Here is a 24,927-nt window from a genome sequence, read left to right as displayed (position 1 = left end):
ACTAGCGGTCCTCAGCACCGTATTTATGTTTTGGCTGGACGCCAAGATCTTGAGTCTTCTCCTGACGTGGTCACAGGTATATTATCGGTATTCTCTCATGATGTATATTCTTTGATTGATCCGGGCTCCACATTGTCATATGTTACTCCATATATTGCGGGTCAATTTATAGTTGAGCCGGAGTCGATCAAACCTTTTGAGGTGTCTACATCCGTGGGTGAATCGGTAATAGCTAGCCGAGTATATAGAGATTGTGTAGTTATGATTTGTGACTGCCGTACCATGATTGATTTGCATGAGCTAGAGATGGTAGATTTTGATGTTATTATGGGCATGGATTGGTTGGCTTCTTGTTATGCCAATGTTGATTGCCGAATGAAGATGGTTCGTTTCAAGTTTCCGGGAGAACCAGTCTTAGAATGGAAAGGGAATGTGGCATCACCAAAAGGTAGATTTATTTCCTATCTAAAGGCAAGGAAGATGATCACGAAAGGATGTATTTCTCATCTAGTGTGAGGTCAAGATGTAGAAGCTGAATCGCCGACTCTTCAGTCAGTTCCCGTAGTGAACGAATTTCCGGATGTGTTCCCGGAAGAGCTTCCAGGCCTTCCTCCCGAACGGGAGATTGATTTTACCATTGATGTGTTGCCAGGAACCACACCTATATCTATTCCTCCATATAGAATGGCACCTGCAGAATTGAAAGAGTTGAAGGAGCAATTGAAGGACTTTCTTGATAAAGGCTTTATTAGGCCTAGTTCATCCCCGTGGGGAGCGCCCGTATTGTTCGTCCGAAAGAAAGATGGCTCCCTGAGAATGTGCATTGATTATAGGCAATTGAATAAAGTGATGATTAAGAATAGATATCCTCTCCCGAGGATTGATGATTTATTTGATCAATTGCAAGGTGCCAAATGGTTTTCGAAAATCGATTTGAGGTCCGGGTATCATCAAGTAAGAGTTAGGGAAAAAGATATCCCTAAGACAGCTTTTAGAACAAGATATGGAGACATTATTTATATGGTGTCCACGTGGATATTTACACAGATCATAAGAGTCTTCAATACATCTTCAAACAGAAAGAGTTGAATTTGCGGCAACGACGATGGCTAAAGTTGCTAAAAGACTATGATGTTGAGATCCTGTACCACCCCGGAAAGGCAAATGTGGTGGCTGATGCTCTTAGCCGTAGGTCGATGGGAAGTCTAAGTGATGTACGACCAGAAAAGAAAGAGATGGCCCGTGAGCTTCAACAGTTAGCTAGCCTAGGAGTCCGAGTAGTGGACTCAGGTAGCAGCGGAGCTACTATCCAGAATACAACAGTCTCGTCGCTAGTAGCAGAAGTGAAAGAGCGACAATATGAGGATCCCATGCTAATGCAGTACAAAAATACACTCCCTCAGAAAAAGGAGTCATCATTTGACATTTCAGGAGACGGAGTTCTCCTGTAGAAGAAGATTATGTGTTCCCGATGTGGCAAGTTTACGCCACCAGATTTTGAGAGAAGCTCATAGTTCCCGTTATTCTGTTCACCCCGGAGCGACGAATATGTATCATGACCTTAAGACTATATATTAGTGGAATGGGATGAAGAAAGATATAGCGGAATTTGTAGCTCAATGTCCTAATTGTCAATAGGTGAAAATCGAGCACCAAAAGTCGGGTGGATTATTGCAAGCTATAGAAATCCCAACTTGAAAGTGGGAAGTGATTAACATGGATTTCATTACAGGCCTACCCCGTTCTCGACGTAAGTATGATTCCATATGGGTGATTGTGGATAGACTCACCAAGTCAGCTCATTTCTTACCGGTCAGGACGACCTATGAGGCAGAAGATTATGCGAAGCTTTATCTTAAAGAGATAGTAAAACTCCATGGCGTCCCGGTATCTATTATCTTCGACAGAGGGACTTAGTTTACAGCTAAGTTTTGGAGGTCTTTCCAAGAGGGTTTAGGCACCCGAGTTAGCCTTAGCACGGCATTTCATCCCCATACCGATGGACAAGCTGAACGTACCATCCAGACTCTAGAAGATATGTTACAAGCATGTATGATAGACTTTGGAGGGAATTGGGACGATCATTTTCCACTCATTGAGTTTTCTTACAATAACAGTTATCATTCTTGTATTCAAATGGCACCGTATGAAGCTTTATATGGGCGGAAGTGTAGATCCCCGATTGGGTGGTTCGAAACAGGAGAGGCTCAGTTGATAGGGCCAGATTTGGTTCAGCAGGCCATAGAGAAAGTTAAGCTCATACAAGATCGGTTGTTAGCGGCTCAAAGTCGTCAAAAATCCTATGCGGATAATCGTTGAAGGGACTTAGAGTTTGAAGAAAAAGATTGGGTATTCTTGAAAGTGTCGCCAATGAAGGGAGTTATGAGATTTGGAAAAAAGGAGAAGCTTAGTCCCCGGTATATTGGGTCATACGAAATTGTGCGAAAGTTAGGTAAAGTGGCCTATGAGTTAGAACTACCTCCGGAATTGGAGTCAGTCCATCCAGTATTCCATGTCTCGATGCTCCGGAAATGTATTGGAGATCCCACTAGGATCGTCCCAGTAAATGATGTGCAAGTGACAGAGAAATTGACCTATGAAGAGGTACCCATTTCCATATTAGACAGGCAAGTACAGAGGCTTAGAAACAAAGAAGTGGCCCCAGTTAAGGTTCGATGGAGAAGCAGTAAACGAGAGGAGATGACATGGGAAGCAGAAGAAAGTATGCGATCCAAATACCCACATTTATTTAAGCCCTTGGAAGAAGCCCAAGAGGAGACGTCAAGATCATAAGGTGTGTATATTTTCCTTTTATGCTTTTGGGTCATGTGTGGCCAAAATATTATGTTGTTATGTTGTGGCCCTGTGTGGCATCGATATTATGGGTTGTTGTGGCAGGATGGTAGTGCCATATTATAAGGGAACTATGGCGAAATTTTTATAGGATCCCCGAAGACTTTAACATTCGAGGACGAATGTTCTTAAGGGGGTAAGAATGTTACACCTCGGTAATTTTTTTCCGTTGGTACGTAAGTGAACGAACTAGTGATAAGTATGAGTGCATGATGTTCATGAGCAAGAAACGACGTTTGATGGCCTTAGGCAAGATTTCGAAGGTACCTGATGTGAGATGAGAAAGTTGGCTAAATTAAGATGAGATATAAGGTGAGCAATGCATGTGCATGGACGTGGGTGATTAAAATGAGAAGTCTAAGAAATATGGGAAGTTGCAGAATTGCAACTGCCCAGTGGTCGTAAAGTGCTAGGACGGACCGTAAACTGGTATACGGTCCGTAAATTAGCAGGTCGTAAACTGCCATGCAAGGCTTCAACTTTCTATCAGCCGAGAAATGGTAAAATACGACCTGGAGGACGGACCGTAAAGTGATTTACGACCCGTAAACCATGGTCGTAAATCACCATGGTTGCAGCCTAAAGCTTCTGGTTCTGATATGGTTAAATACGCCCATGATGGACGGTCCGTAAACTGGAGGACGGGTCGTAAACTCAGTTTACGACCACTGTTCACTTCAACACAGATTTTGCAATTCATTAAATAAGGGAACCAAGACTTGTTTTATTTCATTTCCACATTACACACCTTCTCTCTAAAACCTCTCTCTACATTTATTATCCAAGTTTTCAAGGATCACAAGTCATCAACAACAAAAAACAAAGTGAATCAAGAGTAAGAACATCATCAAAGGTCATCCAAGTCAAGAAATCCAAATGGAGAAAAACTAGGGTTTTGCTCAAAGTGGAGTATTATCAATTAAAGCTTGTTCCTACAACTTCTAAGGTACGATTCATGATATTTACATAATGTTTAAGGTATTGGAGAGTTAAAATACATGGATTGTATAAAATATGGTCAACTAGGTCATGAATGATGAATAGTGACATTTTGAGAAATAGTTTGAATTGAGTTATGAATGTTGTTGTGTTGTGATATGAATGTGTTATAAATGGTATTAAGATCATGAACTAGACACCTTAGACGAATGGACGAAGTTGGGTGTTATGACCATGAATATGGGTGAATTAGAGGCAAATTGAGGAATCTAGATAACGTGGATAATGTGAATGACTAATGGCCATTATTATGATATTAATGAAGGTATAAACGCTAGCATTGGAAGGGAACATACAAGTGTAGAATAGTTCGACGAAAAGGTATGTAAGAATAACCCTTCTTTCATAAGGCATGGTTCCTTGGCCAAACTCTTAAATCCTCTATATGAAGTATGTTGTATTCAAATGATTGACACTCCGAGCTCATAAGCTCACGATCCTTGATGTGTACTACGATTGTACTACGCACCTAGTACGACGAGTAAGCCTATGATATAGAAGTAACGATAATGATAATGATATCAATAATGATGCTAAAGGTGCCTACGGGCTAATATACTTATATGTGTCTATGAAGGGCTATAATGAACCCCGAGCTTATAACGCCGGGTAGAATATATGTATATGAATATGTATGAAGTATGTATATGATTAAGAAACGCGCGCACACCTCTGCAGATGGTACGGATAACCCTGAAGCCTTGGTAGGGCCAGGTATGAGCAACCTTGAGCCTTGGTTGGCCAAGTATGTATGAAACACTGATCCTCTGAGGTCGGGTATGCTATGTAAATACTATGTATATGAAATGACTACGTATATAATATGAATATGAATGTGGTAAGACTATGTATAAGAATACGAATAAGGACATGTATACGAATATGAGCACAAGTATGGTACGAGTGCTATTATAGAATACGGATGATGACGTAGGTGTACAAATACGTATGAAAAATGGAAAGTCCTACGAAAGGCAGGTAAGTGCTATGACGATGATATCCCCCTCCTATGATATTTCATATGTTGTTCATGATGTTTATTTATTGATGTTGCTCATGCTTTACATACTCAGTACATTCTTCGTACTGACGTCCTTTTGTTTGTGGACGCTGCGTCATGCCCGCAGGTGCACAGGGAGACAGACTTGATCCATAGCTGCCTATTCGGAGATTACATAGAGAGCTCCATTTCCTTCGGAGCCATATCTTTTGGGTACTCATTCTTTTGTGTATATAATTATGGGCATAGTGAGGTCCTGTCCCGCTAATGTGATATGTTATACTCTTAGAGGCTCGTAGACATGTGTGTGTGTGGGTAGATGTGTTTGGCCTTGTCGGCCTATGTTTTGTATATCATTTTGTCGGCCATGTTGGCCATGTACATTTGATGCGGCCTAGATGTCAATTACGATATAATGGTAATGTCGCCCAAAGGGGCTAGTTTGACGAATGAATGGAAATACATGTATAATTATGTGGCTCACCTAGATGTAAGCATAAGAGTAAGCTAAGAGGGTGCCCGGGTGGGCTAGCACCGGGTGCTTGTCGCGGCCCCGAGTCGGGTCGTGACAGTTACTTTGGGTATGGAAGATTTGGAACACTTGGATTATAGAAAGGTATAAGAAATGGGTCATGAAAGTGTGAATAGTAGCATTGTTGAGTAAAGGTTTGAATTGAGCCATGATCATTGATAACTTGTGATTATAAAAATGTTAGGAATGACATTTAGACCATGGAATGAGTATTGTATGTGAGAAAACGCGATAATGAACTACAACCATAAATATGGAGAAATTGAAGAGAAATGGCGAATTGTGGTAAATGTATACAAAAGGTGATTGTTGTTTGCAATATTGTGACTGTTGTTGTGAACGTTTGGGAGTTGATATAGAACATGGGAAAAGTAGTATAAACAAAGGAAATGCTGCCCAATTTTCTCTACCGTTAGTAAGTCCGTTCTTATAATTGTTAGCTAATGTCAATACGAATTCTCTTGAAGGTAGAACGTGTGCATTAAAGGAGAACAAGCAAGCGGTAGATTAGTTAAACGACAAAGGTATACAAGGCTAATCCTTTCCTTCTAAGGCATGACTCCTATGGCATGAATCTTCCTATTTTTCCATGATCTTCCTAAATAACGAAAATTATGAATCCATGACTATAAAAGAGCTACATACGCATATAATGAAGAAAAGAGATACGATATGAGCATGATAATGATGATGATGAGTTAAAGTATAGAGATATGATAGTTCATGATATGATGACCCTATAACGTTAATGATGTTATTATTGTTAACACTCACCTTATACACTATTTCTTTCAAGGTGAGGCAGAATACTCGTAAACGTTCATAATATAACCGGGGGTTCACGACCTTACGTCACCCCGACGTAGTTATGGTTGTCTTCAAAGCCTAATGTATGCTCCTAATGATGAATGTGAAATAATGCTAAGTCATGATATGTCGATAAGATGATCAATAATGCTAGCTTATAATATGTCTATGTTACGTATGAAAATGCCGAACTATGATAAGAATATGATACGTTCATGAAATGTGTAATAATGATGGGTTATGATTGACTATATGACGATATGATTCCACCGTTCCTAGATGGCCGAGCATGTCACCGCTAAGGCGGGCTGCATATGATTCCACCGTGCCTCAATGGCCGGGCATGTCACCGCTAAGGCGGGCTGCTATACACCGAGCCTAGAGGGCCGGGCATGATCACCACTAGTGGGCGGCATATAATGGTTACCCGGACGTGGGCTAACGACGAGGATTGTGATGTGACGATATACGTGATGTGATGACATATATGCCATGATTATGTAAAGTATGATATATGTACGAAATGTATTTGCTATGACAATCATGCAGGTTATATCTTTCTATTATGGTTCACGATCCTTTTATTATATTTATTTCATTCTTGTCTTACATACTTAGTACAATGTTCGTACTGACGTCCGTTTTTCTTTGGACGCTGTGTTCATGCCCACAGGTAGACAGGGAGGCGAGCTTGAGCCAGACTCGTAGGAGCTGTTAGCCGATTGAAAGCACTCCTTTGTTCCGGAGGTGTGATACGCTCAAATTACACCTATTAATGGCGTAAAGCGGACGTTGTCAAATATAGTAACCCAACAAGGTTGGGGTCGAATCCCACAGGGAATATGGAGAGAAAAGAGTACTAATCGTATGCGATACCGGTCTTTAAATGCTTTAATCCTATTCCGGATAGTTTGAATTGATTGTTGAATAATGTAATTTAATACTTTGACTTAAAATGTAATTAATGTGAGAGAGAGAGAGACTAAGGTTGTGTTCCCCAATTTGATTAGATATTATGCTTCAGGTTTCAAAGTGATATACTTCTAATGGTTGTTCTATGAATATGCACTTGGTCTCTTAAAGACTTCTTAATGTTTCCCAACAGTTAAGCAGTATTTCCTCTTTATGATTCTTCCGAATATAAAAGAGTTACAATCGAAGAGCGACCAATGATGCCAATTTAGACTTATTCTTATTCCTAAGTTAGTCTATTAAACGAGGGTTAACGCCTCGAGTCATTGTTATTCAATCTTACCAATATTGACTCTCTTTCCCAAGAAAAGTCAATATAATGGCTTCGGCTAATGCTTGCAATCATTACCCAACGTTACAACTCAAAGATAGAATAAATAACAACAACCATTATGCATATATCAATAATAGAAACTCATTCACATAATACCCATCATGGGATTTGTTGACACCTAATTTTGGCTCGACGTGCTTAAATTTAACGTTTTGGGGGGCCCTGATTCGTTAAAGAGCACGAAATACATTTTTACACATTTTTACATTTTTTCAACAATTTATTGATGATTATCCTTATTTTAGGAATTTTCTCAATTTATTGTCATTTTTTAAGAATCATTATTTTGCACATGTACAGCGTAATACTACCATTGTTTGTGCAATTAATAATTGTTTCTTAATTTTATAGCAATACATTTTCATATCATAGACATTGATGTTTATATTTTATACTTGCGTTATTATTTATACATGTATTAATTAACTATATTTTAGTACAGTCTGACAGTGCAGAGAAAATCGGAGTAATTAATTTTTCTTAACGCAGAGTAAAATCGGATCAAGTCAAGGTTTCGTCATTTTTTTTTTAAAAAAGGGATTAAGGTAAGCATTGAGGAGACAAAAGGGTGCAATCTTCTATTCTTTGGACAAAACAGGGGTCATTTTGCATTATAAGAAAAGGGAGGGGTATTCATCTTCTACATATATTTACACACACCACACATTTAATTTTCAGATTTTTTTTAACTCTTTTCCAACAAAACCAAACCCTAAACACTTTCCCTCTCATTTTTTTTCCCACAGCCGCCGCCGCCTCCCCCGCCGGAGCTCGAAGCTCCGGCGACGCACCCCAAACAACCCCCGCACCTTCTTCCTCGTCCCCCTCTCCCAAACGCTACTCCATCTCCACAACACCACTGAACCCACATGAAAAACCTCTTTCCAGCCGCCTCTCCGCCACTTTCTCCGGCGAACTCACGTCGCCGGAGCAACCCAAAACAGTCCCCCCCTTCTCGTCTCCTTATCCTTCACTGCAACACCACCTGCTCGCCATTACTCTCTTCGTCCTACACCGGACAGCAGCCACAAACCACCAGCGACCAAACGCCACGCCAACAACAACAAAAAACAGCCCTTTTTTTATTATTATTATTTTCTCCATTGCTCCGGCGAGGAGCTTTATGCTCCGGTGAACCGGAGCAGCCAACCAACAACCAACACCACAGCGAAACCCACCACCGCGAAACCTTCAAACCCCAATCCATCAACCTCTCAAATCCTCTACATTTTGCTAGACTTGCCTTTAGTTTATCACCCAATTGTAGCTTGACCATTAGCTTTTATGTTACTTGTAGATTTTGCATTTGCTCTTTGTTTTTTTGGCATCTATTATACGTATGAGTTGTGCTGAGTTATTCTTTTCTTTTCCTGCCTTTGTTTTATTCATTTCTTAGTGATGGACTTTGACAAATATGTGTTGGTTTTCACACTTTTTCTTTTGGTATATTATTTAGGCATAAATATTAGTAGTTCAGTTATTATTTCGTCTTTTTAGCTTTGCTTTCAGAGAAATGTTTTAGGGAAAAAGGCTGCAACGATTTAAGCTTGTGGTTTATGTATGAAGATGTGATTTTATATTAAGGCATAGTTGGGGCCTTCATATAATAGGTTCTGTTCGTGGAAAGTTCATACTCTTAGACCTTAAACCAGTATATGATGTATTGTTGGCTGAGGTTGCTTTCATAGAAAAATGCAGATTTTAGCTGAAGAGGTATTAGCTTATTTCCACATTCACATGGATATGGTGAAAACTAATGCAAAAGGAAAATGCCTTCCAGAAGAATTTGTGCCTTAAGGGAGCATAATGTGCTTCAAAATCCGGATGTCAATGATTTGATTGGATCTTATGTGGCCGATGAAGAAATTTTCGTCGATTTCCAAGGCCTTCCATGTACAAAGACGGGTTTTTATTTTAAGTTTATTCATTATTTCTTTAATTCATCCGATAGTTATTTATTTTCTTACTAACATTTTTATTAAGTCTCATGCAGGTATCCGGAGTTACTTTTCGAAGATGACACTCAAAAGAAGTTCAAATAGCTTCTTAAATTCTCTGTTTATATTTTTTTTTTACATTCTTAAATTATACAAGCATAAAATATAGTGAAACTTTACTTTTTAGAGTGCAGGTTGGTGGTATTTATTTATGATCTGCTTAGGTGATTTAAATTTTATGTGTTTTAGACAAATTAATATTAGACAGTTATTATTTTTGTAGCTAATATTCTTATAGTTATCATGTTTCGCTAGAGTTTTAATTCAATAGCTTAGCACATTTAAGTGAATAAATAGGGTGATTTGCCTCAATATTCAGGCTTTAGAATATACTCTCATAATTAATTGATTAGGCGTACATACTTAGCTAGTTAAATTAGTTAACTCACTTCGAGTGCAAAATAATTTCATGCCCATTTTTTTATACCTTTGTCACATACCCAAGCTTCTAAGTTGCACACAACTTTTTTTAAATAATTATTATAACACATATGTATAAAATACGTATTGCATGATTATTTATGTGAATATTCATATTATTCTTTAGTCTAAATTCTATTAATTTTTGTAAATAATAAAGCCTTTTTACACATCCCTCGTATAGTTAAATTGGTCCAGCCGGGAACCACATTTGTGGATTCTGAACGATGCCTAACACCTTCCCTTCGGAATAATTTGAACCCTTACCTAGAATCTCACTTATTTTCGTAGACCATATTAAGCTGCATATATTAATAATTTATAGGTACCCTAGTATACTTTAAATGCTAGATGGCGACTCTGTAAATAATTAACTATTTGAGAGTCTCATAAGTTGTGCTTTGTTTAGCCTTTGGTAAAAATAGGGTGCAACAACATGGCGACTCTGGCTGCCTTTATGCTATGGGAAGATATTTTTGGTACAAAGTTCGGCTGTGACCTGTTGGCTGTGGGAGCTGTATACGGTTAAGTTGGATGTTTTGTGGCATAATAGTTCAGTTTACTTGGCTGATATCTTTGTTCCTAAGGGATCCTTGGCTGGCATGATTCTTTCTTTTCTGATAATGATAAAGAAGGGGTCTAGGGAGTTCATGACGATCTGATCTAAGACGATCTGAATTGGGGTATTTCTGAATGATACTGAATAGGAAGTTCGTAAGCAATCCAATTTACATCCGCTTGGGATTGAACTTAAGGGTGTTCTTATGATTGGGAGGAGCTTGACTGGGAATCAGCCCACATCTTGCCATCCTGCATTAATGAAATCAATTCCCATTAGTTGTCGCATTACATAAAATTCAAATGGACAGGAGTTGCCATGCTGTTATAGTAGCGCGTGGACATGGTTTTGACATTTTTATGCTCCCAGAGGTTGTGCTTATGAGCAGCAACATATAGTTACGCATGCCAAAGCGGGATTCTAACAGTGAGGGTATCGGAAAAGCAGCTTGATGGATTGTGCGACAGCTGGTAGCGTCACTTTTTATCGCTGGAAGTTAAGGTTCTTTAGTCTTCAAGTACGTTGTTCCTAGAGAGATGGGACATGATAGCAAAATCACAGAACAACATGGCGACTCTGCTGGGAACACTTAGGTTCTAACCATATGGACTCAATTTGTTATTCGAGGTATGTTGTCTTTATTTGAGTTTTTCTTTATTTTACTTGCCTGTATTTATTCGTCATGTATATCCTTTCCCTTGTTCCCTTATTTGTTTACGTACATATCTGCTTTTAATTTCATACATTGTATTATTGCCTTTTTTACTAGCAAGTTTTATTTACCATACTCATTTTTACTTTATTGTAAATTATGCATCTTGCTTTTACTGTTTCTCTTTGATTGCTATCTTTTGGTGGTTTTATATTAATATTCATATGTGTTATCGGTTTATATAAAATGGCATGCCGTTCATATTTCCTCCACTTCTGGAAAACTCACACTATCACACGTACACGCGAGGTGTGTTTTGCGCACCCGCGAATTTTTTTCGTAAAATCCAAATTTTAGGAGAGTTGGCGTATGCGCGGGGTGCCCGAGTAACGGGGACCGCGTAGCCTTCTCACTCGAGTAGTCCGCTCGGGAGCCTTGTGTCATAGGAAAACCAACTCTTAGAATTCCTAGGTTACTGTACATTCCATTTTGCAGTTGTTTTTAGCTAGGTTGAATTTTATCCTTTATTTCGAACATTCTTTTCATTTTTCACATACTCTTTATTTGTTACATGTTTTGTTTTTAAATAAATATTGTGTTATTTGCTTTGCACTGCCTTAGCACTTTATCTAATTATTTTTAGTTGACTCGTGTTGAACCCTGCATTTTGTAAAAATAAAAAAATAAAAAAATTCAATCATGCATTTTATACCCCATCAGCAAGAACTACGCACACCTGATTCTCTTCTTTGATGAGATACGTAGGCAGCCCTTTTGGGTTCGGTATTCATTATTCATTATTCAAAAAAATCACAAAAAAAAAAATCCTTTATTTTGAAAAATCACAAAAATATTTTATTTCTTTCTATCATATCTGCAAGAACTACGCACACCTGATTCTCATCAATGATGAGATACGTAGGCAGCCCTTTTGGGTTCGGTATTCATTATTCAAAAAAACAAATCCTTTACTTTGAAAAAATCACAAAAAATATTTTATTTCTTTCTATCATTTCTGAACGAACTACGCGCACCTGATTCTCATCTAAGATGAGATACGTAGGCAACCCTTCTCGGGTTCGGTACTCCTTATTCAAAAATTTAAAAAAAAATACAAAAATATTTTTTAGTTTCGTATCTTGACTTGGTTGGTACTGACACAGTTAGAATGTGCATATGAAATAAACAAGTGATAATCAATATGATATAGAGGACTGACTTTGTGCTAAACCATAGATTCTTTTGGTACCTCTCATTCACACCTTAAGTGACACTTGAAAAATTCTATGTTTCCTGTGCATTGTGTGTTCAGCTTTAGATAGCGTTCAATTGCATTGCATTGTGATCTAGAACTTGGCCTGAATGTCTGTTGAGGCGAAATTATGAGTAACACTCAGCATAGAAAAGGATTGTAGGCCTTCTTTGACCCGTTTGAGCCTTTCTAGCCTACCAAATGACGTTATCCCTAGCATTCCCCCTTTGAGCCTAAAGCCTTTTCTTTGACAACCACATCATAAGCCTATACCGTTTCTGAGAGCTTACATGTACTATCTCTCTCTTGGCCCAACCTCCCTGAGCGCACTAAAAACGTGCAACCGCGGATACAGATCTGAGCTGAAGCTTCAAAAAAAAAAAACAAAGGCTAAGAACGACCTCCAAAGCAAGAAAGAGCCCACACAAAAAAAAAAAAAAAAAAAAAAAAAAAACTTAGTCATTCAGAATCTCGGACATACAACCCGTTTTTTTTTTTTTTTTTCACACTCAAGCATACAACCTGGAATTACTATCAAGACCTCGGGCATGCAACTCAGGTCAATTCCCTTAATCCTCACAGAGTTTCGGGCATGCAACCCTAAACTCAAAAAAAAAAAAAAAAAAAAAAAAACGAAAAAAATTCTTTAACTTGCAAAAGAGGTCGCACAAGTACAAAAGAAAGGGACAATAAAACAAAGTGTCATAGCACACAAATACTGAGCACAGACATAGTGCAACGCTTAGGGAAGGATTAGTCACTCCTTACCCAAATAATATCCTACCCTTTTCCCAAGCCTACATTACAACACCATAACAAGCCCTACGTGATTCTATGCTAAGGTTTCTCTCATTAGTGGATACTTACATGACGGCCAAGCTTATGGTATTACAATTGCAAGCATTGAACATCTTTCTGAGTTTGAGTGTACTTCTCTAGATGTCTCAAAGTTCAAAAATACTGAATATGTGTGAAAAAGGACTTTCTTTCTGGTGAGGGCACTTGAAACATGAGGATAGGTATAGTTCATAATCCTTGTTTGAAGCAAAATGAACCAATCTTGTCGATCCTTAGGTATGTCTGAGGTACCACTTGAAGCTTAGGAATTACCAATAAGTCGATCTTGGTTTGTTGGACGATAAATAATGGTGAATTCTTATGCACAATACTAATTGTTCGTACCAATTAAAGTTGAGGCATGTTATATCAATCATTGTTATTAAAAAAAAAAAAAATTTTGCTAGATTTTTCTCTCATGATTTTGCTATTTTGCTATTTTTTTTATTTTGTTTTTTATTATTGCACAGTAAATATAGTTCAAGGTTGTTGTATTGTTACTAACTCTATGAGGTATCCACATCTGGTCTTACCATGAAAGATCCTCGTATTTCTCCGCTGAAGCATGAAATTGGGAGAACATTTTTGAGTAGCTTAAAAAAAAAAAAAAACCCGCAAGTGCACATCGCATTTCGCGGGAAGTATGCAAATTTTTGTTTGTTTTCTAAACTGGGACAAAATTTTTGAGGGGGCCCTCAAAAATTCCACCAATGGCGCATTTCGAGAGAAAAGGCACGGGCTCGACCAGCCCCACAGTAGGACACTGCATTGGCTCGTCTAGCCCCACAGTAGGACACTGCATTGGCTCGTCCAGCCCCACAACAGGACACCGAGGGCGTCATAGTCTAAAGGCATCATTCTCATCGCCTAAAGGCACCATTTCATGGCCCAAGGACCTTACCTTCTGCACTTCATTCGCGCCGAAGCAAAGGCGTTACCCTCCACACCAGCATTGTTTTATTATTTTCAAATGCCTCTGCGTATGCTCGCAGCCGCATTGCATTGCACCTGCATTGCTCACCGCCTTTTATTACTGCCTGGGCCATGCACCGCCCTTTTAAATTTCTGCATAAGGCTGTGCACCGCCTTTCATATGATGCATGGGCTGCGCACCGCCCTTTGCATCGCTTTCATATATTACATGGGCCATGCACCGCCCTTTGCATCGCTTTCATATATTACATGGGCCATGCACCGCCCTTTGTAATTTCTGCATAAGGCTGAGCATCGCCTTTCATACGATGCACGGGCTGCGCACCGCCCTTCGCATCGCTTTCATATGTTACATGGGCCATGCACCGCCCTTTGTAATTTCTGCATAAGGCTGAGCACCGTCTTTCATATGATGCATGGGCTGCGCACCGCCCTTTGCATCGCTTTCATATGTTACATGGGTCATGCACCGCCCTTTGTAATTTCTGCATAATGCATGGGCTGCGCACCGCCCTTTGCATCGCTTTCATATGTTACATGGGCCATGCACCGCCCTTTGTAATTTCTGCATAAGGCTGAGCACCGCCTTTCATGTTGCATGGGCTGCGCACCGCCCATTTAAATTTCTGCATAAGGCTGAGCACCGCTTTTCATTGATGCATGGGCTGCGTACCGCCCTTTGCGTCACTTTCATATATTACATGGGCCATGCACCGCCCTTTGTAATTTCTACATAAGGCTGAGCACCGCCTTCATATGATGCATGGGCTGCGCACCGCACTTTGCATCGCTTTCATATGTTACATGGGTCATGCACCGCCCTTTGTAATTTTTGCATAAGGCTGAGCACCGCCTTTCATGTTGCATGGGCTGCGCACCGCCCATTTAAATTTCTGCATAAGGTTGCTCACCGCCTTTCATATGTTACATGGGCCATGCACCGCCCTTTGTAATTTCTGTATAAGGCTGAGCACCGCCTTTCATGTTGCATGAGCTGCGCACCGCCCATTTAAATTTCTGCATAAGGTTGCTCACCGCCTTTCATATGTTACATGGGCCATGCACCGCCCTTTGTAATTTCTGCATAAGGCTGAGCACCGCCTTTCATATGATGCATGGGCTGCGCACCGCCCTTTGCATCGCTTTCATACGTTACATGGGCCATGCACCGCCCTTTGTAATTTCTGCATAAGGCTGAGCACCGCCTTTCATGTTGCATGGGCTGCGCACCGGCCATTTAAATTTTTTGCATAAGGCCAAGCGCCGCCTTTCATATGTAACAGGGGTTGCGCACCGCCTTTTGTAATTTTTGGCATAAGGCTGAGCACCGTCTTTCATATGTTGCCTGGGCTGCGCACCGCCCATTTCAATTTTCTGCATAAGGCTGAGCACTGCCTTTCATATGTTGCATGGGATGTGCACCGCCTTTCATATGTTGCATGGGCTGTGCACCGCCCTTTTGTAATTTTTGCATGGGCTGCGCACCGCCCTTTTGTTATTTCTGCATAAGGCTGAGCACCGCCTTTCATATGTTGCACGGGCCGCGCACCGCCCTTTGATGCATAAGACATCGCACCGCATCTGGCTTGTTTGTTATTGTTTTCTTAATGCCCCTGCGTATGCTCGCAGCCGCATTGCACTGCACCTGCATTGTTTTATTGTTTTCAAATGCCCCTGCGTATGCTCGCAGACGCATTACACCGTACCTGCATTTGTTTGTTTTAAATGCCCTGCGTATGCTCGCAGATGCACTGCACATACATTGCATCATTGCTTTGCGAATGCTCGCAAACACTGCACATGCATTGCATTATCACTTTCAGATACCCTTCAAACGCATTGCATCATGCCGGCTTAAAAAAAAAAAAAAAAAAAAGGCGTTACATAACAGGACCGTTCTTCATCCTACACTTGCTAGGACCATTCTAACAACACTGGGGCAAAATTTTGATTGGACGATCAAAATTTGCCACAACATCCATTAGTTATCACCTTTCGAACTACATTGACCTGATTCTCGTGATTGACGAGATATGTAGGAAGCTCTATGCAGAGTTCGGTCACATCAGGGCGAGAATCATTCTTTCCCCAGCAAGTACACAATCTTGCACCTTCCCAGTATCTCGTGGCTCGATACTGGGGCAATTTTGGAAGAGACGACGTGGGTATGCGAACATTTGTTTTCGGCCCTGAACGATCCTTCTCGTTTTATCATTTTTCTTTTCATTGCAACCCTACCTATAGACTGAGAGTATTGTCAAAGCTCTACCAACGTCTGGCCTCTTTCTCCGTACATATCCTTCTAACAATTCTTTGTCGAGCCAAAATAGGCTACATGTCAACGTCTTCGTCCGAAAACTCTTTCATCGTCTTCGGTCGAAGAGGGACAAGTTGTTGACACCTAATTTTGGCTCGACGTGCTTAAAATTAACGTTTTGGGGGGCCCTGATTCGTTAAAGAGCACGAAATACATTTTTACACATTTTTACATTTTTTCAACAATTTATTGATGATTATCCTTATTTTAGGAATTTTCTCAATTTATTGTTATTTTTTAAGAATCATTATTTTGCACATGTACAGCGTAATACTACCATTGTTTGTGCAATTAATAATTGTTTCTTAATTTTATAGCAATACATTTTCATATCATAGACATTGATGTTTATATTTTATACTTGCGTTATTATTTATACATGTATTAATTAACTATATTTTAGTACAGTCTGACAGTGCAGAGAAAATCGGAGTAATTAATTTTTCTTAACGCAGAGTAAAATCGGATCAAGTCAAGGTTTCGTCATTTTTTTTAAAAAAAAAGGATTAAGGTAAGCATTGAGGAGACAAAAGGGTGCAATCTTCTATTCTTTGGACAAAACAGGGGTCATTTTGCATTATAAGAAAAGGGAGGGGTATTCATCTTCTACATATATTTACACACACCACACACTTAATTTTCAGATTTTTTTTAACTCTTTTCCAACAAAACCAAACCCTAAACACTTTCCCTCTCATTTTTTTTTCCCACAGCCGCCGCCGCCTCCCCCGCCGGAGCTCGAAGCTCCGGCGACGCACCCCAAACAACCCCCGCATCTCCTTCCTCGTCCCCCTCTCCCAAACGCTACTCCATCTCCACAACACCACTGAACCCACCTGAAAAACCTCTTTCCAGCCGCCTCTCCGCCACTTTCTCCGGCGAACTCACGTCGCCGGAGCAACCCAAAACAGTCCCCCCCTTCTCGTCTCCTTATCCTTCACTGCAACACCACCTGCTCGCCATTACTCTCTTCGTCCTACACCGGACAGCAGCCACAAACCACCAGCGACCAAACGCCACGCCAACAACAACAAAAAACAGCCCTTTTTTTATTATTATTATTTTCTCCATTGCTCCGGTGAGGAGCTTTATGCTCCGGTGAACCGGAGCAGCCAACCAACAACCAACACCACAGCGAAACCCACCACCGCGAAACCTTCAAACCCCAATCCATCAACCTCTCAAATCCTCTACATTTTGCTAGACTTGCCTTTAGTTTATCACCCAATCGTAGCTTGACCATTAGCTTTTATGTTACTTGTAGATTTTGCATTTGCTCTTTGTTTTTTTGGCATCTATTATACGTATGAGTTGTGCTGAGTTATTCTTTTCTTTTCCTGCCTTTGTTTTATTCATTTCTTAGTGATGGACTTTGACAAATATGTGTTGGTTTTCACACTTTTTCTTTTGGTATATTATTTAGGCATAAATATTAGTAGTTCAGTTATTATTTCGTCTTTTTAGCTTTGCTTTCAGAGAAATGTTTTAGGGAAAAAGGCTGCAACGATTTAAGCTTGTGGTTTATGTATGAAGATGTGATTTTATATTAAGGCATAGTTGGGGCCTTCATATAATAGGTTCTGTTCGTGGAAAGTTCATACTCTTAGACCTTAAACCAGTATATGATGTATTGTTGGCTGAGGTTGCTTTCATAGAAAAATGCAGATTTTAGCTGAAGAGGTATTAGCTTATTTCCACATTCACATGGATATGGTGAAAACTAATGCAAAAGGAAAATGCCTTCCAGAAGAATTTGTGCCTTAAGGGAGCATAATGTGCTTCAAAATCCGGATGTCAATGATTTGATTGGATCTTATGTGGCCGATGAAGAAATTTTCATCGATTTCCAAGGCCTTCCATGTACAAAGACGGGTTTTTATTTTAAGTTTATTCATTATTTCTTTAATTCATCCGATAGTTATTTATTTTCTTACTAACATTTTTATTAAGTCTCATGCAGGTATCCGGAGTTACTTTTCGAAGATGACACTCAAAAGAAGTTCAAATAGCTTCTTAAATTCTCTGTTTATATTTTATTTTTTTACATTCTTAAATTATACAAGCATAAAATATAGTGAAACTTTACTTTTTAGAGTGCAGGTTGGTGGTATTTATTTATGATCTGCTTAGGTGATTTAAATTTTATGTGTTTTAGACAAATTAATATTAGACAGTTATTATTTTTGTAGCTAATATTCTTATAGTTATCATGTTTCGCTAGAGTTTTAATTCAATAGCTTAGCACATTTAAGTGAATAAATAGGGTGATTTGCCTCAATATTCAGGCTTTAGAATATACTCTCATAATTAATTGATTAGGCGTACATACTTAGCTAGTTAAATTAGTTAACTCACTTCGAGTGCAAAATAATTTCATGCCCATTTTTTTATACCTTTGTCACATACCCAAGCTTCTAAGTTGCACACAACTTTTTTTTAATAATTATTATAACACATATGTATAAAATACGTATTGCATGATTATTTATGTGAATATTCATATTATTCTTTAGTCTAAATTCTATTAATTTTTGTAAATAATAAAGCCTTTTTACACATCCCTCGTATAGTTAAATTGGTCCAGCCGGGAACCACATTTGTGGATTCTGAACGATGCCTAACACCTTCCCTTCGGAATAATTTGAACCCTTACCTAGAATCTCACTTATTTTGGTAGACCATATTAAGCTGCATATATTAATAATTTATAAGTACCCTAGTATACCTTAAATGCTAGGTGGCGACTCTGTAAATAATTAACTATTTGAGAGTCTCATAAGTTGTGCTTTGTTTAGCCTTTGGTAAAAATAGGGTGCAACGGGATTCACAACCTTAGAATTGAAATTAGCTACTCATAATGTTTCTTGACAGAAAAAGCTTAAAGATTAACATAATACACTTACAATACTAATACAAGATGGAATGAGAGTGAAGTTGTTGCCTTAAATGCTCCAACCACTTCAAGATTAAAAACCTAGGGTTTATGCCTCTAAAATAAAATCTGACTTTTGAATTAAAACCCTACATTATGTATTTATAGAGCCAAAAATCGCGCCAAGTTTCTGGACAAAATTGCCCTTACGCCGCATTGTTACGGATCGTAACTCAGGTTACGGTCCGTCCTTCATTTCGTCATTTGACCACTTTGACGTTACGGCCACCATGCGACGGACCGTACCCTGTTTTACGGTCCGTCCTTCTGAAGAGTAAGTGGTGACAATTACTTGGCAACTCTCTGGAATTTTGGATGATGTTACGGTGAAGGGTTACGGACCGTAACATGAGTTACGGACCGTAACACTAAACCGTAACACTGAAGGTTTTATTGAAACTCTCTGGAAATTTAGCTCATGTTACGGTGACATGTTACGGACCGTAACATGAGTTACGGACCGTAACACTCCACCGTAACACTGATGGTTTCAATGAAAACTTTCTGGAAATTCAGGCCCTGTTACGGTTCAAAGGTACGGACCGTAACATGAGTTACGGACCCTGTTACGGTCCGTAACATGAGTTACGGTCCGTAACATGAGTTACGGAGCGTCGCTTAGCTCCAATTTGTCTGTTTTTTCAACATTACTTCTCATTTCCGATCCTTAGTTAATCAACCCTATAAAACACAAAAATAACATAAGAAACAATGTAAAAACACTTAAAATCAAGCAACATGTCTAGTTACAAAGGCATAAAATGTGCTAAAATTCACGGCACATCAAGGTGCTTGATTATTCTTTTGTGTACATTTGTATATGTTGAGCATGACGGGGTCCTGTCCCGTCTACATGACTAGTACTCCAGTAGAGGCTCGTAGATGGGTTATGTGATCTCACGAGGTTGCCATCATGTATATATATATATATATATATATATATATATATATATATATATATATATATATATATATATATATATATATATATCATTTTGATAGGCTAATGGCTTATGTATATAAAAAGTATTATGTTTTGAAATGGAAGATGGTTTTTCTTATAATTTGAGTATGAAATTGATAAAGAAACATCGGATAGGTATAATGAGTAATAGAACGAGTGGTGCTCGGTGGTTAGCCCCGGGTACCCGTCGCGGCCCCTAGCTGGGTCATGACAGATGTTCCATTGTTGTTGTTATTGGCACTCATATTATTGTTATCGACGTTTCCATTTTGACTGATTGGAACACTGTCATTTGCCATTTGTAATCTTGAACTAGAATTGTCAAATTACAGGTTTTCAAAAAAAATCAGATGAACCCTAATCTTTAAAGAGATGAACAGTTGAGAGAAGAAGAATTCAGAACATTGTATTGATGTGTAAAACTGAGTAGAATCATTAAGTGTAAGATTACAATGTAACGTGAGTTATATATACAATAAGAGATTAACAAACTAATCTCAACTAATCGTCCTACAGGCTAACCGTATAGAAAGTTAGTTAACTAACTAACCATTTCTTAACAGCTATTAACTAATAATTGGAATTATACTCAAATTACAACTATGCCCTTACTATGCTTCACTGCTTGATCTCTTTTCTTCAACAACTAACATTGTTGACAAATGTCGTCTTGAAAATGAGGTCCGTCTCTCTCTCTTTTTCTTTTCTTTTTTTCTATTCCGAATTTAATAATTACTGATAGTGTAAAAAAACCTGTATAAGAATATAGTAGTATTGGTTTCATTTCTTAGAATTTGTTAGCGAAAACCAGGTACAAGAGTTTAGTTGGATAAATAAGATTTAGAGATTAATGTTTATATGGTCCTAAAAGCATATTCCATCTACTTGATATTATAATATTACGGTATATTTGACTGAACATAAAATTTAAATGCTAGTTTAGTTTGACATGGATTATATTAGTGATGGTGAAAGAAGAATATTAGAGTTTAATTTGAAAGTTAAACAGTGTAATAGTATATTACTTGAAAATCTTGAAAGTTGTTAGAAATAAAACAATGTCAAATAAATTGGAACTTTCGAAAATGGGAATAATGTTTCTCCATCTGATGTTTGGTCTCTAATTAAGGGTACTACTAATTTGAATTCCCTACGGGAAATCTCATTTCGATGGTAGAGCGTTTCTAATTACCAAAAGTGATTCCATTTTAGTGATCAAACTCAAAAACTCTAATGAAAGATGTGAACCTTAATGGAGTACAACTTTTTGGTGATAAAGGAAATGGGAATAATGACTTGTAAATTAGAACGGACAAATTCATGTAAAAAACGGAAGCAAACGGGACACAACAACATATGAAATCGGGACCTATATATGTGTCTAGGGTTGTTCACGGTTTTGGTTAAAACCAAAACCAAACTGAAAATTTAATCAAACCGAATAAAATAATCGATATTTGGTTTGGTTTGGTTTGATTTGGTTTTAAATTTTAAAAACCGATATTTGGTTATGGTTCTATTAAAAAATAACCGAATAAATAACCGAACCAAACCGATAAATTATATACATAAATTGTATAATTATTTATATGTATAATATTAGTTTTCATAAATAATTATAAATACTTTATACCTTTTAATCATTAATTTAATTTTTGGTCTACTTATTTCACATGTATTGTTTAAGGCCCATGTTTTTAAGAATATGTCCAAGCCATGTCTTTAAGTCTTTTAAATCTTTAAGTGTAAACCTACTAACAGAAGCTCACGTTAGAGTCTAATGTCTTTAACTTAAAAATTTTAGTCTTTCTTTGTCAGCCATTTGACTTTAGGTTGTTTTTTTTTTTTTTTTTTTTGAATTTATACCTTTCTTTTTTCTTGTCTGAATGTGTCCTAAACTTTTAATATTTTTCATATGAAAAGGACAGAGGTTGTAGATTTGGAGGTTCCTATAGATGATATTTCAATAACGTCAGCATCTGCTGCAATTCAAGCACATGGTAATGCCCTAATACTTCTTCTGTGGGTAATCCTCCTAAAAGCAGAAAAGAACAACTCTTTGTAGTCGAGATCCTAGCCTTGGGGATAATGGTAGAAAAAAATCTGAAGTTTGGGATCATTACACAAAGTTTTTTTAATAAAATGGGAGAATTGAGGGCAAAATGCAAGTACTGCCCCAAAGTTTGGGATCATTACACAAAGTTTTTTTATTTCATATATTTTCATTTTAATTGTAGGTAGTCTTTATGATTTATTAATATGTATGTTTGTAACAACAACTAAAAGCTCCTATGCTCTACTTTATTTCCAGGTATGTGTATTAAGATGACAAAAATGGTGCAGCCACTACTAAGTTAGTCTTTAGCTCTATATGTAATAGTTTAGCAACTTTGGGTAACTTGAATACTACACTATCACTAATAGTGAAAATGTTTACATGATGTATGTTCCACCTTAAACTATAAATAAAAGTTATCGTTTGAACAAAAAAAAAAAGACATGTCTTTTTCAACTTTTTAATGTTTTACTGATAATTCTCATGGCTACTAGTCATAAACCGAAAAATCGAACCAAACCGACAATAACCAAACCGGTGGTTATTATTTTATTTGGTTTGGTTATAGTTTAGACATTTAAAAATCGACTAAATTGGTTTTGGTTATGGTTTTAACCAATAACCGATCCAAACCGAACCATGAACACCCCTATATGTGTCCAAAAGAAGATAGAAAAATAAAAATAGAGACATGCCATGTATTGACAAGCATGTACTGTATACTAAGCTAAGGGCCAAGGTCAAGGTGTGTTGCATTTGGACAGGGGCGGAGCCACGTTAGCTCCAGGGGGTTCATCTTCGGCGAAAAATTACAGTGTATTTTTAAAGTTAAAATTATTTTATTATGTATACATAGTAAATGTTAAACTCCCTGACTTCTTTGTGTATTTACTTTTTAGAATTTTTGAACCCCTTGAATAAAAATCTAGGCTCCGCCACTGCATGTGGATATAAGAATTGAATAAAAGAGAACTCAATTAAGACGTGTAGCCTATGAACCAGTGAAAAATCGACAAAGAAAGAAAGTAACTTGGAGAGTGCCACCCCCTAAGGCAGCAAAAGTTACTACATCCTCCAATAATTTATCCTCCATACGCCATCCTTTAAGGTAGCTAAGTACAACCCCTCTTGCTGGAGGTGCACATGCTAATATGCTATTTCTTCACACTTGGACGTCCCAGATTTTTAATCCAATCTAATCTAAACGTACGTGTAGTGAGAAGCAATATAAAAAATTTAAGTTAAGGAATACAAATTTTCTTAACTGCTCATAAATATTCATTTTTAATTTAAGTTTACAAGATTCAAAATTTCACTTATTCTTAAACTATGTGTCAAGTTAAATTGAGACGCGTAAATTGATATGAACGGAGTATTATATTATTAAATATAATTGCTTACATTAATTGTTCAAGTCGAAACAATGCCAAATACTACATTTGTCCATGCTGGCCATTTAATTGGCACACTAAACTTTTGATGAGGGAGTTAAACTATTTATATACTGACAGTCCAAAAGAATTCTTACCCTGTCAGTCTTTTATAATAGGTTAAATTACCTTGAAAAATATAACAATATTTCATATATTATCTGTCAGTGTATATAAGTTAAACTGACACATAATTTTGGTGTAGGTTTTGAAGCTAAAGGAGCAGCTGTCTGAAGCAGAGAAGGAGATACAACGGTTGTTGATGGAGCGATGCGACGGCGTTCCGAGCAATAGTCCAACTACTTCATCACTCTCAATGGAAGCAGCCGGGGAATTTGCAGAGAAGAATCCAGGATTTAAACTCTATGAGTTCAATACTGAGATTCTTAGCATTAAACTCATTATATTTTTAAAGTTGTGGGTTCATATCTACTATTTATTACAATTTTAGTAATTTTTTACACATAAATTTATGTTCCGCGCTGAAAGTTAGGGGTTCAATTGAACCCTCATCTAACATGCTAGATACGCCTCTGGGAATTTGGATTGGGTAATGGATTTTATGCCCCTGAAAACACTTATGCTCAGGGATTGGAATGGGTTAACTTGTACATGCAATATCACATGTGAATAATATTCAACTTTTTAGTATTAAACCCTAGGCCTGTTAATGAACCGGACCGGACCAGTAACCGGTTAACAAACCGGCCGGTTTCCGGTTTACCGGTTAAATAATCGAAACCGGACCGGTCCGGTCCGGTCCGGTTCAAAAGTGTCAAAACCTTTTTTGTTTTTTGTTTTTTGTATATTATATATATATATATATATATATATATATATATATATATATATATATATATATTATAGTATTTATTAGTATATTGTAGGTATATTTACATATGTTATATTTATTTATAAGTAAGGTTTATATATTAACTGACTAACAGCAATACAGGCAGCATATACGTATATATATATTAAGTTATATGCTTAAGTTATACTACATATACCTAAAATATACTAAGAATATACTTATATATATCAATATACTTAGGTTATATATATATATATATATATATAT

At 37.7% G+C, this 24,927-nt stretch overlaps 1 protein-coding gene across 1 annotated transcript in view; it reads left to right on the top strand.

The window, feature by feature from the left end:
• Positions 1-24,476, top strand: part of LOC132624279 (homeobox-leucine zipper protein ATHB-40-like) — a 42,022-nt gene extending 17,546 nt beyond the window's left edge. Inside the window, exons 2-4 of the mRNA XM_060339083.1 lie at positions 21,006-21,041; positions 24,052-24,171; positions 24,372-24,476. Of these exons, the coding sequence (XP_060195066.1) occupies positions 21,006-21,041; positions 24,052-24,171; positions 24,372-24,476 (261 nt within the window). The remainder of the gene's footprint in view (positions 1-21,005; positions 21,042-24,051; positions 24,172-24,371) is intronic.
• The last annotated feature ends 451 nt before the right edge of the window (positions 24,477-24,927 follow it).

Source organism: Lycium barbarum, chromosome 12 (genome assembly GCF_019175385.1).
Source record: "Lycium barbarum isolate Lr01 chromosome 12, ASM1917538v2, whole genome shotgun sequence".
Taxonomy (NCBI): Eukaryota; Viridiplantae; Streptophyta; class Magnoliopsida; order Solanales; family Solanaceae; genus Lycium; species Lycium barbarum.
Note: the sequence above shows the minus strand (reverse complement) of the source record. Positions and strands in the feature narration are given on the sequence as shown.